The sequence below is a fragment of the Sceloporus undulatus genome, chromosome 3, assembly GCF_019175285.1.
Source record: "Sceloporus undulatus isolate JIND9_A2432 ecotype Alabama chromosome 3, SceUnd_v1.1, whole genome shotgun sequence".
Lineage (NCBI taxonomy): Eukaryota > Metazoa > Chordata > Lepidosauria > Squamata > Phrynosomatidae > Sceloporus > Sceloporus undulatus.
The window spans coordinates 100668753-100688158 of NC_056524.1; the positions used below are offsets into that span (position 1 = coordinate 100668753).

The following is a 19406-nucleotide window of genomic DNA, read 5'->3' on the forward strand; positions in this document are numbered from 1 at the left end:
AAGCCTGAACAATAGGATCAATTTTTTTTAGAACTTTACAAAGAGAGTTGTTGGTATATTTACCACATTATTTACCTGGAAATATTGTCACAGATTCCATGGCCTCCAAATTTTGCAGGTTCTAGGGGAGCTCCAGCTTTTCTGACCATGACTTTGAGAGTTAACCGTTTGCCTTTCATCCCAGCAGCTTCTAGCCTGCACTGGATCTCTTCAGAAAGACTCAAAAGGAAAGCCTCTGCATCTTTGGGCTAGAAATATATAATAGGTTTGTACAAAAAGGGAGTGAACACAGTGCTTAAGGGTCCTGCTTCTTTCTAGAAACTACTTCTATCCAACAAACTTAATGACCTTTACTTCCCCACATCCCAAGAATAAAAAATTAAGTATTTACTGTAAAGCTTCTTTTTGGTTTGGTGAAAAGAGGCATCCAGAATGGTCTGTTATTGCCCACGACAAAGCAACAGACCATGTGATCCCAGCTATTTGCCTTAAAGATAGGAATCATTACAATGATTCTGTATGGTAGGTCATTATTATACTGCCACTGGAGTAGAATTACATTGTCCCTAAATGTAGTGTAAATATCTGCAAGTAGTTCTGTTCTACACAGCCATTCTGTGCTCCTCAGCAAGCAGGCAGGATTGAAGAAGCATCTGGCTACCTCCCCATAGCCAAAGGCATAATGGTAACAACAGCACTGAGATCCCCGGAGGACCATGGCAGATCTCAGTGCTGATGTCATCACTTCATGTGTGGCTATGGGAATTGGGATTGCTTCTCCAATCCTACCTGCTTTCTATGAAGCATGGGATAGCTGTGCAGGGCAGCTTAAGGTAAGTCAGGGGAGGGGAAAGCTTGGGCACTGCAGAAGAAAGAAGTGAATACCAGCCTCCACAGTGCATGAAAAAGGACATCCAAATGTGTAGAGGACACTTAAGTGTGCATGTATCCCCAACAGAATGTTGGCCATAGCCTCACTAGAAAGCCTTAGGCCGGTGTGAGATTTGAAGTAGAGACTAGCCAACTCACGCTCATAAGCACACAAGCTTTTGTAATGCAAAATGGGTAATCTTAAAACACTTAGTTCAAGAGGATGCATACACAAAATGTTTAGCCTTGTATAAATTTGGAACTCATTACACATGAATAATTTTCACACTTTCTACCCTCAGGAAGACCTGATGTGTTAACTTGACTGTAATCAACTCCTAGCCCACTAAAGAGTATATTCTCAAATTTACAGAGGTTAACAGTGAAAACTGCCAAAAGTGGTTAGGAGCATGCATGAACTGCATCATAATACACAACCAAGATTCTCCTGTGGCTACACTTTGTAACAAGGATCAGCAGCCATGATGGAACTGTCCACTAGTGAAGTATTTCCACTATTAGGATACAATCCTACACACATCCTGGGAATAGTCTTGAGTGCAATGGCAATGACTTCCATGAATGGCATGCAGTATTGATCTTTTTAACAAGAAACCTGAGAGCTTCCAAGGAATCCCAGGAGTTCTAAGAACAGAATTCAGCAAGCCACAGGTTTACATTACTTGCAGTCAAGTAAAATTTACCCAAGTAAATACCCCATCTATATACTGAACATGTTCTAGTATTATTAGAAGACAAAAATTAAATACAGGAAAACTACAGCTAAATGAAGTATCATGTTAGTGATGACTTCTTTTGAGACAAGAATTACTGTGAAAATCTATAAAATACTAATTGAGATAGAGAGAAGTGAATAATAATAATAATTAATATCTATTTGTATCCCGCCTCTCCCTGTATTGGATGGTGATGGTAAAGAAACCACTAAAACCAATATGGTTAAATGGGTGGAAAACATTGGACATGCAGTACCCTTATCAAGCTGGGAGAAGGTGCGGAAGTATAACCTAAAATTTATAAAGTGTAATAATTTGAAAGAAAACTAATATAAAATCTTCTTCCATTGGTAAATGTCTACAACAAGATTAGCGAAGTTAGAGAAACCTAACAAAACCATTTGTTGGAAATGTAATGACAAAATGAGCACCTTATACCACATGTGGTGGTACTGTAAAAAAGTTAAAAAATACTGGGAAATCTTTTTTTTTAATTTTTTAAATTAAATATAACAGATGTTATCAAAGACAAATTGAATTATGAGGAAATAAGTGTGATTCTATATATGATTACAGCTGCCCATATTGTATATGCAAGACACTGGAGGATTGAAATTATACCAACAAGAGATGAATGGATAGTGAAATTATATGAGTTGTATATCCCATTGATATACATGTATAGTTTTATACATGTATATCAATGGGAAAACTACCCAACAATATGAGGAGAAATGGAGGGAAGTTTCAAAATTATGGAAAAAAGGATAAGTAAGATTGATGAAGGTAAATTTATAAATATATTGGAATAAACATGTTTACATATATAGATACATAGAGCACAAAAAAATAATTTAGTGTTCAGTAGGATAAGTTTTGAACAAGAGTTAAAAAGGAAGGTAAATACAGATTATGTACAAATAGAGACCACATAGACAATGTATGAAAATTTGTTACACTTTCAATTTTTATGTTCTATCAAAATATAATAAAATAATAATAAAAATAAAAAAGAATTACTGTGACAAAGTTACAGTGTTCTTACCTGGGTAAATCTTATACCATAGTTGATCTCTGCTGAAACTGATTTTCTCTTTTTTTCTCTTTGAACTGGCCTGTCATCTAAGCCACGGCAGAATCTATAGAGCATTTGCCCTGTTTTAGGACCAAATTCTTTCTGAAGTTTTGACATCGTGACACACTGTAGATCTCCACATGTTTTTATCCCCAAAGATGATAACTTAGATTCCATTGTTTTACCAACTCCTAAGAATTAAAATACATTTCTGTGTTTGAAATCAACAATGGGAAGTGTAATTTATTTAGAACACATTTCCACATGGTTTAAATCACATATGTATTATTATGTTGTTATGAAAGACCTGATCTGGGCAAAAGCAAGGCAAAAGAACTGCATAGAAGATCTCTTGCTTTGCTTATTATACAAAGCAAAGGTTAACCCATTCCTGGCTCCCACCTTCTCTGCTGAAAGAGAATTCTAGCATTTCATTTCCAGTTGTTTAGAAACATAAAATTTTTCAGGATTTAAATGAATGTTATACTTCTAAAGAAGTTAAAGTATAACAACATAACAAATGAACCCAAATGACTAAGCAGTAGATTTCTTTTGACATTAAGTTCATTCCTTTGCTGTTTTTGTATCTTATACAGAAGCAAAATAGCTCAAAATGAAAAATGTAAGTTCAGGACCCAAGACATACAGCCATCTAATGTGTTGGAATGCGTGTTATGTGCACATCTCTTCACCTTTAAACATAAAGAAAACAAACCCAAAAATTTACTAAGGTCTTACTACTTGCACAAAGTTGTAGAATTTTACATTATAGAATAATAATAATAATAATAATAATAATAATAATTATTATTATTATTATTATTATGCTTTATTTATATAGTGCTGTAGATTTACACAGCACTGTACATACAAACAATAAAATAAAGTAAACCTGCCCATGGCATACAAGCTAAGAAATAATAGCATTATACATATAAATACTGTAATGCATAACAATACAGGAAAGGGTACAATAAAGTAAAGCATGCAACAAATTAAAGAATCTTGGAAGGGGTTGAAGTAGCTGTGATAAAATTTCGACACAAACTCAAAACTTACCTGGAAGGTGAATAATTAATTGGTTTCTGATAAAATCATCTACATCTTCTGACTTTAAGTGATACTGTCCATCTGGTTTAGCTTCGCGAGTTGCCAGTCTGGCCAGTAAAATATTTGAAGCTATAAAAATAACAATATAGTAGATTAAAACTGCAGAGCGCCATACTGCTATTAAATAATATTTAATAGTTTGGTAGGGTAGAAATCTTCCTTAGATAAATGAACCTTAGAGAAGACAGGAAGACAAGTGGCTCTTGAGATTTAAGGTCCCATTTTTGTGGTCAAAGAAATTGTTTTCTCTGAAAGCCAGTCACATTGGTCAGCCTATTTCAGCTTGTGGTGTTACAATCCCAGCTAGCAGCGATTTTCAGGCTCAAATGTGATTAACTTTTTATTTTTAACCAGTATGAACCATACAATTTATGCCAGTACTGAAGGATGAGCATTTTGACATGTTACACTCAAATGCAATGGATAGTGTGGATCAGCTGGATTCCCCATGCCATTCACACTCCTCCTGACATCTACATATTCAGTTTAGAATATTTATAGATCTCATGGGTTTTTCTGCTATTCTCAGTCTTGTAAACAGGTTATATGTTTTATATATATATATATATATATATATATATTATATGTGTTATATGTTATCAGGGTATACTCTGTTAAGGTGAACGTATGGAGGTCAGCAGGGATTTTGCTGACCTGCTTTTATCATAACAAAGTCCAGCTAGAAAGAGACATGACAAATTTCCTAGATAGAACAATAGAATAATAGAGTTGGAAGAGACCATATAGTCTAACTCTCTTTACTAGGAGATAAAGATACCAGTTATTTTAATGTTGTTCTTTAATTGACTGTTTCAATTTTACATAATTCTCATTTAGTAATTCATCTTTTTTAATTAAAATTTATTAATACATTCTAAAACAAAACTTGACAACAAATAGTACATCAAAACAACAATAAATAAAAACAATAACCCAGATGAGGCCCTGAAAATTATAGAGAAAAAAGGTGTATTCAGGTATCCTGAAAGACATCTTTCCATAAAAATTTAGCTAAAATTGGAGGATGTCTAGAGACTTAAATCTTGCTGGATGTATTCAATAAATGGGTGCCAAATCTTATGAAAGGTCAATCCAAGAGTGTAAGCCTCTTGCTCTGTTGTTATTATCTGCTATTTTCTCCATTTAGTAATTCATCTTACATAATTATATATCTATATTTCCAGACAATTTACTAACCTATTCCTATGGAAGCAGGACACTTAGTCTTGTTTTTAATTTCAGAACGGATAACATCTGCTATCTCTTCAGGTGTCAATCCAGTCTCTGCAAGGATTTCAGTGACATCTACTAGTGCTTCATCACAACTGACTGCTTCAATATTATGAGTGTAACTACCAATGCAAAGTAAAGAAAGTGAAAGAGAACCAACAACTCATCATCAGGTTAAAAACATACACATAGCAAGTAAAGCTTCCCTATTATAATTACCCCTATTCTTTTCAATTCCAATTCATGTCACTTAAATACAACAATGAGAGTACCAAAATTATAGTTAGTACTATCTTCTTTTCTGGGGGCACAGGATTTCTGATGTCCGCTTGAAGTTTTGTTTTTTTATTTTTCAGCCTTTTACAAGCTGTTTTTTAAAACCCCTCCTTGTTTTCAAGCACCTTGTTTGGAATTTGCAGGACAAGGAGCAGTAGAATGCAATACTGAGAAATCTGAATCTATGAAGGTTTTGCATCTAAAATATGCAGTATTACAAGAGAACAGTTTAAAGGTAAACTCACAAAATACTATAAGCTACACTAGAAATACATGTTCATGATAAAGTTTGGAGGCATATCTGAGATCACGACAGAAAGGTTTTCCTTAAATTCTTCAGTAATTCTTATGATATTTACCTTGCCAGAGTTTCATACATGGTTTGTGCAACTTCTTTATATGCCTGAAAGTCATAGCAGACAGCTTGAAGACTTGGACACAACCGTTTTGCTTGTCCAAAGAACATTCCATTCTTTATACCAGCTTGCCTAAAACAAAGAGCAACATAAACATTTAAAAATGTTGAACTTAGAAATCACTTTATGCACTTGCTTGGTAGCACAGCAAAAAGATAAGATACCAGTTTTATGGAATTAACCTCTGGTAACAATGTAAACTTGTGACAAAATTGGACCTCAGCTCTGTACTACCATGTTTTTTCCCATCTTGCAAAAACTTAAGAGTACAATTTTAAAATGCCCAAGGTCCCACTAGACACACACTAGGCCAGGTGAAGGTGTATGAATCCAAAACCTCCTAAAAGTACAGACGTTCAAAACTATGTAGGACCACACTTATCCTGGTCTAATTTTGTGCTGGTATTTTGCCTGTCCTTAAATTGGGGAAATATTGGATATGGCATAATCCAGTTTCTCCATCATCCTGAGGATTTCTCCACTCCATTTCTGGCTCTTCTGATAGCAGATCATAGCTAGCAGAGCCAGTTCTGTTTCTCAAGATTTGTTGAAAGAATGACGTTTCTACAGCAGAGGAGATTTGTGCCTAATCCTAACCTCCTGATGACAGTGCATCTTTGAATTATAATTGCACTATTATATAAGGAAAGGAGATTGCCCACAATTTTTTAAAATTCTGCCTCTGTAATGAGAGTCAAAGTATGCACAATAATACTAAATAAAAAGTACAGTTCAAATTAAAGGGGGGAAAGTTAAAACATGATTATAAAGCCACAATTTCAAATCAACTGCTATGAGAATTTCATATGCTAGTTCAAAATGTTTTACACAGAAATCCTAATACAAATTACCCTAAAAATCAATTTGAACGTTGACTTTAAAATGCACAACAGGGATGAACACTCTTCTTCAACTGGATTGCATGTCTTCAGGTCATTACCTGAACCAAGCATGGGGTTTTCTTGGCAACATTTGTTTAGAGGGGGTTTGCTTTTGCCTTCCTTTGAGACTGAGAGTATGTGACCTGCCCAAGATTGCCATGTCCAAGTGAGAATTCAAATCCTGGTCTCCAGTCATAGCCCAGTAGCCAAACCACTACACCACACTGGCTCTCCTAAAATTATTACGCATGTATACAAGATAAAGATAAAGATAGGATAAACCAGAGAAAAGGGAAAGAACAAGTATGAATGGGTCATCACGGCTAAGTCAAAGGAAGTTTAAATATGAAAACAAAGCGTATCAGATTTCATATTGAAGGGTATGCCAGCAATATAAGTGAACAAGGCTACCATCTGCTTAAGATCTACAGCAGTAGTAGTGTAATTTAAAAACACACAAAAACTGCTCCCCCTCTTTCTTTTCATCCGTTCCTAGGCATGAGAGAGACAAATCATGCAGGTAATAAAAGAAAAAACATCCAGCAGCCTCCAGTGACCAATATGAGAAATAAGAAATATACTGTAGTTTCCTCTTACCTGGCTTCGTAACTGCAAGATGCAATCTCAGCCATTGATGATATACAGAGATCAAAGTCAACTCCATTCACTTGTGTAGCATCTGTATTATCTTCATCTGCTGAGTCTAATTCATCAATCTCTGGTGGAAAAAAAAAAGTATTTTAAACAAGTTAATGGTTTGCAATCTAAATATACTGTGTTACTAAAATGTACTTTAGAAATTATTCTTTTAGATTATGCAGTAGTCTGTCATTAACCTAAATTTCCTAATGGCTCCAGATCCTATTTGGTCTTGAAAACTAAGCAGGGTCAGCCCTGGTTAGAACCTGGATGGGAGACCGCCAATGAATACCAGGTGTTGTGGTTTATATTTCTGAGGAAGAAATTGGCAAACCCATTTATGAGTATTCTTTGCCTATGAATGAGGTTGCCCATAAGTCAACAGGTGACTTGAAGACACATAAACACATGGTATAATTGTATCAAACAACAAAATGGAGTATGAATCATAAACAATTAACTCTATGAAAGCAGTCATAAACTGCCTTAACTCTCAGTTTCAGGGAAAGAAGGCAGGATATAAGTAAAAATAAAAATGATAATATATTTTCAGTCTAAGTTCCATAGCGACTGTTAATAAGTGAAAGAAAAATTCAAATATTTTTTTATATCAGGGGCTATCTGCAGCTGCTATGGATGTCAACCTCCAATTAAAGTCACGTATTAGAAAATGCACTTTTTTCATTTTTTAAAGAGTAAATATACATAGATTAAAAATTACATTAAAATATGTAGATGAAATAAATTCAATTAGTGGTTTAAATTAAATCAGTGAGTGGCATCACTGCCCCATCCTATGCCCAGTTTACAGTAAGGCAGCACATCCCATTGCCATTTTTTCCTCTCCACCCCCCTCCCCCCAGCTGCTACAACCTTGTTTACTCCCAAGTTGCTCAGGTGCATGTTTGCTGGCTGGAACATTCCCACGTGCCCTGAAAAATGGCTTCATGTGCCATCTCTGGCGTGTGTGCATAGGTTTGCCACCATGGATTTATAATTATAGTTATATAACTATACAGTGGGCCCTTGATATCAGTGGGGGATCTGTTCCGGACTGTCCCACAGATACCAAAATCCACGGATGCTCAAGTCCCATTGTCTTTCATGGTGATGCAGCCCTGCGGCAGCACCACCACTATAAACAATGGGACAAATGGCCCTAGCCCCCTGTCCCCTCCCTCTTCCCTCCTCCCCCCACCCTGCTTCCTTCCTTCTGCTTTGCCCTGGCTTGACTTCGAGGGTGGAGTCCGCTGCCCAGTCATCTAGGGATGGGGCTGGAGCCAAGGTTGAGTCTCAGAGCACCGTCACCAGGCCTAGCACCTGCGATTGAGCCTCTGGGCTCTGAAACCCAAGCTTCTGTCCTGGCCCTGGCTTTCTCAGAGCCCCATTGGCCGGAGGCAGCCAGCACCAGGGTCAGCCACCACATCCTGATATTTCTAGTTACCACTTATTAAAACAGAAATATGGAAACAGGAGAATGAGTGAACAATACCTAGTTCACTCAACTAAACACTTTCCTCTGATACTCAAAACATCTCTTATATATATTACTCTGTATACACCAACTTTCTTTTGGGCATTGCTTTTATAGAAAAAATTGGCATTTCAGATTACAACACAAGAAAATGCATGCCTTTAGCTAATCTACTTAGCCAATCAGGCAAAATTATGTTGCAGAATTGGTCCTTACCAAATAAATATGCACCAGCTATGAGTGAAACATATGGTACAGATCTACAGTATACAAAGCCAAACCAAGGTCTGTTTGAGACACATTAAGCACATTCATGTTACCTGAGTATTATTAGAAGCATGCATAAACTCTCTGTTATTATTATATTTTGTTAGAAATATTTTACAGATGAAATAACATATCCAAATGTTTAGAGGGAGGACTGGAGACCTATGCTAATGTGCTAATACTTGCTTTCAAGGAGGAGTATAGTAACTTGGAATTGTTTGTGCAGTATAGTGTATATACCAGAAACAGCTCTGCCTTTCCAGTAATGTACACTGAAAGGTGTACTGCTGAATCATGTTAGCAAGTAACAGAAAAGAATTATGATGCAGTCTTTGCATAAATGATTATCAGGTCAAAGAATGTAGTGGATGAGGTGGAAACTGAATGCTGAAATCTTCTATCTTGACAGTTCATTGTTGTCATTTAGATGGGCTCATTCAAGTTACCAAAGACACTTGGAACTGCAAATTAGGACAAATTATGCCCTGAACAACAAGGACAGCGTCTTTAAATCCATATGTTCCTCTGCCCTGGCATTAGATGATGTCATCATCTTGTCTATCTTCATGAATTCGATGGGCTCCTCCACAGTGCAGCACAGCAGATGCCCCTTATGCTGATGAAGTCACTTCATGTAAATTCAGGACAATGAAAGACACATTGTCCTCATTGGAAGGCAAGGCAGAGAACCTCTCATCAAATGTTGGGAAACTAGACAGGCGTATGGTGAATGTGGAGCAACGGATGGAGAAAGCAGAGGTCAGGACCCAAGTCTGTGAAAAAGAAATCGCTGAGAATAAATCTGTTTCTAAAATGAAGATAAAAATCTGTTGTTCTTTAGATTGAAAACTGAAGATACTGGAGTTGAGGAAAAGGAAGCCTAAAAATATTCATATTGAGAGTGTTGGCAGATGAGAAGAGAGGACCCACTCTATTCTTTGTGCATGGATAATTTAATCTTTCTTGCAGTCAGGCAAGTTTTCTCAATAGAGCAGTAATTATGTACTCTCTAGGAATACTCCAAATTGGAGATATAAAATAAGAATAATAGCAAATGCAAAGTAGCACAACTGTAGATGAATAAAAAATTAAAGATCAATTCTATAAGAGATCCAAGATTCTCCTAAAAACTGTTGAGTAAAAGAGACAACAAAAGCAGAAACAATTATCAGTGAGCATGCATTTTGTAAGAGATGGGGCTGAAGTTGTAGGCATCTATATCTGGTCATGCTAAGAGACTCATAGATCCCTAGATTACCATGTTTAGCAGTTCATGGGGAGCAAGAGTAGAGCCACCGTGGTGGTATTGAACATACACTATTTGTTCCACGGGCGAGCCTAGTTAGTTGTATGTATACACCTGGATTAGATTTTGTTCTGACAGGCAATATTTATAATTTTCATATAGATTACTAGAACAGAAAGAACCAGTATGGAGTTCTATCTATTTTCTACTCACTTCCACAACTATCTATCTAGAACTATTACTGGGGGAGGAGGAGGAGATCTCTCATATTGGATAATATATATACATAATGTATATATACATTATATACATGATGACTCTAACTCCCATCCTTAAATCAAATATTAGCAACATTTGCTTTCTCCTTCCAAGGGTTGAAAAATTATTCATTTTATTTGTTTGCTAACCAAATGATCTGCAAGTCAACATACTATTGTAAAGTGCAAATTAAAAATTATGTATCAAGTTGTGCATTCCCTACCGGCAATGGACCTGCTAAATGTAAAAACCATGTAGGTTTGACAAGGTAAAGAATAATAGGTCTAATTTAGAAGGGTAGTTTTATTTTCTGCTATGTGCAACGAAAGATGTTGTTCTGTTTGCAGATTATTGTCTCCCATTGTCTACAATGAATGCTCATAGATGTTTATACTGTAAGTGTGGCAACATGGGCATATAATGCCCAATAATTTATTTTCAAAGGCACAGTAGTACAGGATGGGATCAACAGTGCCCACCACAGTGCCCACTGCTACATTAAGAAGCACATCACTAATTAATGCAAAACAAATTCTATCCCTCATATGAGCAAGGGAGAGAGGAAAATAAAAAAGAGGTACATAAGAAGTTTGGGGCTTTCAGGACAAAATACCAAGTATATCATTTTGTTCCACACACTAAAGTGTATTAATTCACCTAAAACACCCAGTTACCTACAAGAAAAATGTTTCTATGAAAGTACTGTAGTTCACTAAGATGGAAAAGGGTCAATTATAAAAGAAGAAAGAGCAGAACTATACAAGTCTTGGAAGTTCCTATAAAACAAGACCTCACATTTTAGATTTTTTCACCATACCAGAAGTAGATCTGATAGAGGGCACCTAAAACTAATAAGAAGATTCTAAAGATTATGTAACTCCTGACTCTGTTTCCAGGCTGCGTGGGGATAGCTTGGTATTTGTGGATTGATCCTCAGCACTGTCCAGAGATCAGCCATTTAAAATATGAGTATAAATACTACTAGCTACGTAGAAGAGCTAAAATGTGACAAGCACATATTTTTCCTTTTGTGGGGAGATATATGACAATGTTCATTGAAGAACACTGTACAGACCATGTTGTAGCACACACAATGTGCTAACAAATACCCCTAGGATGGGGAATTGTGAATCCTGTCAAACTCCAGATGTTGTTGAACTGCAGGCTCCACATCATTGCTTATGTTAGCTAGGGCTAACATGTTCCATCCCAACAACATCTGGAGGGCCACAGTTTCCCCACTTGTGCAATATACAGAACTTCAAGTAAATATAGTTAGATCAATACTACAAAACTAATATTAGTTTCTCTCAGAGCAATCACATTTGTTCTTTAAGGTATATTTGTTCAATTTAACAGGTCAAATAAACCCCACTTCCAAAATACTATGAAAAGTCATTTAAAAATGACTTCAAATCTTCTCAAAAGGTGAACAGAATAAGAATGAGAACATCATTTATATTCTTAATTCTTTGTGTTCCTTTATTTTCAACTCTGATATCAGATGTAATTATGAGAAGGTCAAATAGGGGTATCTATTCAGCATTCAATATAAATGGATTAATCCAGAAATAATTCTAATTTGGCATAACCTTGCTGATGGGGGTTATAATTTTAAGTGGGTCTATGGGACGATGCCATCTTGGTTCTTTTAAAAGGTTCACACTGGGTACACTCATAAGTGTGAGAACCAAATAAAATACCACATTATCTGCAAAGCAGAATGGCTCCTTCAGTAAGGTGGCACATCTATTGAATCACCCAGCCTGTGAGACCACCTGCTACTCCTTTGCCTGACATTGTGAGGGGACAGAAGAGTCACCCATCTATCCTTTCATACTGTGGTTTTGATGGATTTTAATCACTATAAGTAACCTTGGGAGCTAATTACAGCTGACACACATTCTATATCCTGACTAAATGTGTATTACACTGAGAAGAAATGAAAATGTTTGCTTAGATTAACTTCAGATCTTGTTCCATGGGCTGCTTTTTAAATTATAAAACAAAGAAACAAAAACCAAAAAAACTGAAGACAGTAAATATAACAAAAGAAAAAAGGCATGAATGTATTATTTCCTTGGTATCATACACTGTACAATCCAGTGTCCATTTCCCTGCCCAAAACAAAAGTACAAGACCACATAGTTTAAGAAGACAAGGGCCTTAAATAGACAGGGCAAAGGGAATGGCAAGAGGCCGCTCCCACCCCAATTGCTGCGAAACCATGGTTCCAGTCTGGGCTGCCACCCTGGTACTGAACCAGCTGCCAAAAAGGAGTGGGTTTTGTCTGTTTCTTTTTGACCCAGCTCTTCCAGGTTGGGATGGGCTTGAAGAGGCTTCCAGCCGCATTGGTGGTGTGCATCATGTAAATGCCACACCCCCAACCCGGCCCAACAGTAGCCCCTTTGGCCTGTCTGTTTCGGGCCAAGGACAGTAATCTAGATCAGACCAAGGGGTTGTTTAATCAAGCATTCCATTTTCAGCAACAACTAACCAGATGTCTTCGACAAATTTGTAGGATATGAAGCCAAAAGATGACCCAAACAGCCTGTCCCTCATGTCTGGTATTCAGAAGAATGTTGTCCTTGAACACTGTACTGTCCTGGCTAATAGCTATTGACAGACATATCCTCCAGGAATCTAGCTAATGCTCTGTTGAATCCATCTAAACTAGTGGTTGTCTGGCAGCAACATCAACAAAAACGTTACCAATAGGGAGAAAGTATTTGTTCTAGATTTTCTGCCAGTCAATTGCAGTGACTGCCTTCTACATCATCAAGAAAGCTCTATTCTCACTATCTTTGTTTGACATGGTTCATACTTGTATATGCCTCTATCATGTTCCTCTGCTTCTTTCATCACCTTCCCTTTTGATGTTTTTGAACAAAAATGTTCCTATGACTTCAGTTTTCCCCTTGATTTTGTTTTTAATATGCAATGTCTTCAGTTGCAAGACATCTTTTTTTTTTGGGATAGAATAAACAGAAGTAAAAACAGTATTCAAAATGCATGTTCCCCATAGATTCTAGTACTGATACTAATTTTCAAAACCTTCTTGCCTAATCCAACACATGCTGGAGTTCACACATAGTAACAACAAAAGTCACCTCAACAGGAATATCACTTCACACTTTGACTGAAGATAACTCAAAGAATCACTGCTATATTTAGTAATTATTTTTAAAAAATTGTAAAGGACATAATTGATATCCACACTGACAATCACACCACACCACACCCATGCATTTTTATGCCCTAAGAACCACCAACTATACTGCTATCATGAGAAAGAGTTGTGATTGTGTGAAGCATGACAATCTCTCCAATGCAAGTTGACAAAGGGGACACATTTCAACATATAAGAAGAATCTTTCATATATTTATTAACAAAAGTTTTATTTAAAATGCTTCTTCATCTACCACGTTTCTTCTGAATAGAATTCTTATCACATGCAGCAAGATGGTGATATAACACACAATACATTAAATACATGCAACACGCATCTTTCATTTGAAATTATCACTGTAGTGCTACAAAACTAACAGGACTGTTACAAATTACAGCTCGTAACAATAACAAGGTTTAGTTTTGCAATTTCAAGAAATTGCAGATTTGTACCTGCTTTGCCATTCATTAATTTATTCTGGTAATATTGCCTTTCCAGTTGTGGGTTTGCACCAGGACGAAGCAATGCTTTTCCTGATCCTCTGTTACTTGTGACAGCCACTGGCTTCCCTGTGAAACATAATCAGAGTGTAAGTCAACCTGAACTACAATTCAACAATAAATTGCAAGCAATATTTCAACTCACTTAACACTAGACATCCTGAACTAGAATTCTTGACTGATACTGATACAATTGTAATGAGTATTACTGACGAAACATGATCAAGAAGCTGAATTTTCTCAGCAATGCATATACACTAACACATATATAAAAGGGAAACACTTAAATTCAACAATACCCATACTCTGGCCTTCCATGTGTTTTGTACTTCAGCTTCCAGAATTCCTGACTATTGTCCATGCTGTCTGGGGCTTCAGGAAGCTAAAGTTCAAAATGGCTTGAGGACTAAAGTTTTGGAATCACTGGTTCAGTCTTTCCAATTCTCAAGGATGAAAACTACAATATTTGGTTATATGAAGGTTAATATTTAATATTTGACTCAAAATACACTTCCAGAAGCAAGGCTGAACACTTGCTTTCTTGATAGTTGGCCGTTTTGTGTTATAAGGCTAAAGATGACAGTAAAACAGTAAGATGGACTGAAATGGGATTTGTGCACTGTTCTTGAAGAGGTTACGACCAATTCTTAAAACGCACATCCCTAGACAGACAATTATCACTACAGACCAATGGTTGTCATCTTTCTGTACTCTTTTAGTCTTTAACCACCATCTGCCTCAGAATATGGGATTACAATCTAAAATACACGGATGGCCAACATTAGAGAATCACTACATCTGTACTTGAATTTTACTCTGGCCCCAGGCTTGGATATGATCATCTTGGATTATTACTGTTACTGAAAGAGAAATATGGGCACTGAAAGAGAAACAAAGGACATTTTAGTTTTTTCATAACTAAAGGTAATAGGTGCCCTGTTCTTTAAGTGCAAAATTCAAATGTAATCTCTTATCTGTGTCCTTTAAATATAGTGGGGAAAATGGCAGAAATCTGGTAATATTTCCATCACAGGCTATTGCAAAGGCTTTTAGATTAAAAGTTTCAATGATAACAGGTTTACATTTGACAAATAGGTGTTTATTTCCTGATGAATACTAACCTTTCAGATCTGGTCTATCTCGAATACCCACTGATACAAAGAAGCAGTCCATATCCACATGCATTATACAGCTCTGGTGCCTGGTTGTGTTCAAAATGGAGATATTATCTAAAATAGTCAAAGGGAAAATTTATTCAAGGCTAAATAATGCTCATATTGTTTTTGCTTCTCTTTGAGTATATCACTCCAGTCTTTGTTCACAACTATTTAAACTGCCATTAAGATATGAACATTGTACAGTAGTCCAACTGTGGCCTACAGTTTAAGGAGGTAAGCTATTTTTCAGGTTCAAAGATGTGTGACACAATACAGAAACAATTATTACACACTTAAATAAAAGATAAATACAAATTCTATATTGGATGTGAATAGTACGGTCTACAGGTTGCTTGTGGCCCACCCAAGGCTTCCCAGTCCTTCCAAATATGGAGAAGCCAAACATTTCATTTCATCTCTAGTGGCCAGCAGGGCTCCCCAAAATCTCTGGGGGTGCTACTGGTCAAATTGCTGCTTTGGGAAGCCTCTGAACAAACTTCACCTTTAGTATTTTCCCATCAAGCTGGCCTCTCTATGACTAAATCCTAGAATGCCTCCCTGAGAGACATTCTAGTCATCAGTACTCAGAAGCAAGTTCTCTGGACCTGCTAAAACATATCCTGAGAGAAGCTCTGGTCACCAGTACCTGCTCTCTGAGACTGGATCCTAGAGGGGAAGAAGGGAAACAAGGCCTGTGTAGGCTTGGAACAGATAGCAGGGTATGTAAATGGCCGCCAAACACCGAAAAATGTCCAACAGCATTCCCACAGCCCTGATTCTTAGGAGGGGTGCTTACTACTGGCCCAACCCTGCTCTGCAGCAATCTTCCAGCATGATTTTATTGAGCTGTTTTATCTGTAATGCATTAAAAGGCATTCGTCAGGTATTTTTGAAGAGACAGAAGAATTAATGTACTCTTTTTTTTTTTACAAGTGATAAAAAACAGAACTACTGTGACAGTTCTTGGGACTCTGACAAAGCACAGTTATGTTGTAAAGAACAGTTATCCATAGCTGATGGTTAACTGAGTATTACATTACTCTATACAGTTAAAGGCACACATCAAGTATTCATCAGGTATTACTGGGTACTCAATATACAATATACTGGGTACTCAATATAACACTCAATGAACAGTCAGTTATGTATAACTGTTCTTTACTCAAATGTTTTCAGTTTAGCCAACACCAATGCCAATCTGATGTGGAAGTATTAATTTTGCTCTTTGAAAACTTAATGTAAAAAGTAAACTTAACAAAGAACAATTCATACAGATGTGGATTCAGGTGTCGGACCACAGTATATCTGCTTATGACCCTAGGTATTTATATTCTTTCCTTTTTTGAAATATAAATTTGAAAAGTCTATAAAAATAACTTTTACTCTTTAGGAAGGTAGCATCTGCTACTATGGCACAATCATGGACTAGAAGCTACCAGAAATCGCCCAGTTTCAAAAAAGAATCCATTCATGTCAGATGTCTTCCACCTTTTGCTCAGATTTGTCACCACAAATCTACAGTGCTCACCTTAAGGGTAAGTAAGAAGTAACAGAAATTTTACACATCCCTAATCCTCACACAATGAATGGAAGCATGAATGACATTTTATTTTCAAAATGAGAAAAGAAAAAGGATTTTAAGCGTATCGCATACCTCTTGAAACATTCTGATATAAACTGCAATGTACTTTAAAACCTATGATTCCAGAGAGGTTTAGAAATGAGATATCATGGCTTGAATTCTGTTGCTTATTCCAAGAAGAGTAGAACCACTGAATGAGATTAACCAGTGTGCTCACAATTCAGCAATGCAGCTACTCTGTTTTGGATTAATCAGCAAGATTCAAACCCATATCTTTTACCTGAAAGGAAAAAGTATTTCACAGGGGTGTATAATCAAAAGGAAAGAGAAGCAGCATATCACCTTCTGCAACCTGGAAAAGGCTCACCCACAGGCATCCTTAACTTTGACACAAGACACATACTATGTTTTAGTCTGGCAAATGATTTTGTAGAACAATACTGTACACTGGAAATACAGCCAGTTAAAATATAAACTGTTTAACTTAATAGCAAAAATGACAACCATCTTGTAAGAGCTTGGAAGTAATGTGTTAACTTGGAATGAGTCACTCTAGCAGTGAGTTACCCTTTTTCTATGCCTAAGTGCCTATACCTTTCAGTGTAACATAATTGGGATTTTGCTTGTTACTTGCCACTGTGTCTATTCTGACTCAGTATGAGAAACTGGAGGAAAAGAAGGATCACATGGGTGGCTGCCTATGCAAAAATTCTTTGTGTGGTGTGCACCTACTGAGGAGCCAGTAGTAAGGAGGAAGAAAAAGGAAAAGGATACACACTGAAAACATGAGCTATACTAGTGATCTAGTTGGCAATCTTTATTTTTAGGAAATCTTCATTTTTAAAATAACTTGTCCTGTACTTTTTGTATTTCTCTATGCTTCACAATTGAAAAAGATTGCTGCTCCCACCACCAAAAAAAGAAAGTCAGTGTGAGTGCATGGACGAACAAGGAAACACCTTGCTAGACTGGCTGCTCCAAGCAGTGGCACAGAACATGCACCTAGACTGGCTGCGCTGGTGCGAGCTAAGGGAGAATTTAGAGGAAGAGAGTGTACTTCTCTGCACATCTGAGATGGGGGAATTAGGAAGCAAGTACCTGTACTTTTCAACACAATAGTAATAGCAATATGGTACTACCAAGTAATTATGTTTTGTACTACAATAACAAGCAATGACAGTTGGATGACTAGTAATGAATAACGTAACTAATTCCTTTTAAAAATTAGCAATTCAAATTCTGCTTTCATATAATCATAAAAAAGACAACTTACATGAGTCAGTTTTGTTAACTGTAGATTGTGCTGCTTTCAATTTTTTTAACTTTTCTCTTCCTGGGAATACAGCACTACTTTGTCTCTGCAGTGTGTTGACAAACTCTGTAAATTCACACTTCCAGGTAGATATATGATGCAATCTCGAATGAGAGTAAAAGTCAGAAATAGAATTGCAGTTCAAAGATCTGGGCAGAGGTGATGAATCTACCTTACTAGGAGCAGGTGCTGGAATAGTGCTTTTTGTGCTTGAAGGCCCCTGAACGGTAGAGTGGTGAGCACCATTTATTTTAATATTACTGTGCAAAGATGAAAAAGATGAGTTAGTCATAGTCCTATGCATATTCCGTAAAAGTTCTGAATTTTTGTTGCTTTGTTGCAAATGTGGCATTGAGTTTCTAAAGTCACTTATTTCAATCCTTTCCTCTTCCTGCACAGGACCTGGTGACAATCTGGTTGTAATGTTGTTCCCAGAATGCACCATGTTATCCTGTGTCTTTAAGGCACTATTGGAACCATGTCCATTAAAAATAGAAATACTTTCGCTAGGATGAATTCCATTCTGTTTGTTCCCAGAAAAGGCTTGGTCCAAGTCCATGAATCCCATGTCTTCAGCCTCATCTTCCTTGTTCAATTTACTCACTCCATTGGCTTTGACTTCATTCTCGGTTTCATGCTTCTGTACTAGACAATTTCTACATCAGAAAAAAACCATAATACAAAAATACATTAGAAGAGAATTATTTTCTTTTTTTCACATTTTAGACATAATCCTGTATGTATCTGGCCAGGACTTATTTAGGCATTTATGGGAGTGTCCTATAAGTTGCGTTTGTTGACTAAGGGGCAGTACAGATGGATGGCTCTGTGCCGTCCATCTTTGCCCCGTGTCTGTGCTGCAGCATCCCCATGCTGCAGCACAGACATTCAGCAAAAAAAGAGCTGCCTAGAGCAGCTTTTTTTTTGCGATGCTGGAAGCAGGAAGGAGGGCCGCCATGACAGAATTTCCTGTCAGCAATGTCTGGTCGCTGTATGGTGGTGGAGCCATCATGGCAGCCCCCGTATGGATGGGAGGTTGCCATGATGCTGACGTCCGTACGTATTAGGGTTCGGGAGCATGCGGTTGGTGCACATTCCAGAACCCTAATATTGTTGCTGCCACGCCACAAAGCACTCGTGTGTACCAGGATTTAATGTATTCTTGATTTTAGTGTATTCTTTTTAATGTATATGTGATTTAATTGC

The 19406-nt window shown here is 36.9% G+C and overlaps 1 protein-coding gene across 5 annotated transcripts in view; it reads right to left on the bottom strand.

The window, feature by feature from the left end:
* The window catches only part of REV1 (REV1 DNA directed polymerase), a 49449-nt gene that overhangs the window by 11912 nt on the left and 18131 nt on the right, over positions 1-19406 (bottom strand). For 3 of the 5 annotated variants that reach the window (XM_042461098.1, XM_042461096.1, XM_042461095.1), the window contains 9 exons: positions 18162-18856; positions 15271-15378; positions 14102-14218; positions 7193-7313; positions 5658-5786; positions 4990-5144; positions 3742-3861; positions 2653-2873; positions 76-248 (listed from right to left, as the gene is read on the bottom strand). In XM_042461098.1, the coding sequence (XP_042317032.1) occupies positions 76-248; positions 2653-2873; positions 3742-3861; positions 4990-5144; positions 5658-5786; positions 7193-7313; positions 14102-14218; positions 15271-15378; positions 18162-18856 (1839 nt within the window). Of the gene's footprint in view, positions 1-75; positions 249-2652; positions 2874-3741; positions 3862-4989; positions 5145-5657; positions 5787-7192; positions 7314-9215; positions 9661-14101; positions 14219-15270; positions 15379-18161; positions 18857-19406 lie in introns of those variants that run through there. The other 2 variants (XM_042461100.1, XM_042461099.1) reach the window with 2 other exon arrangements.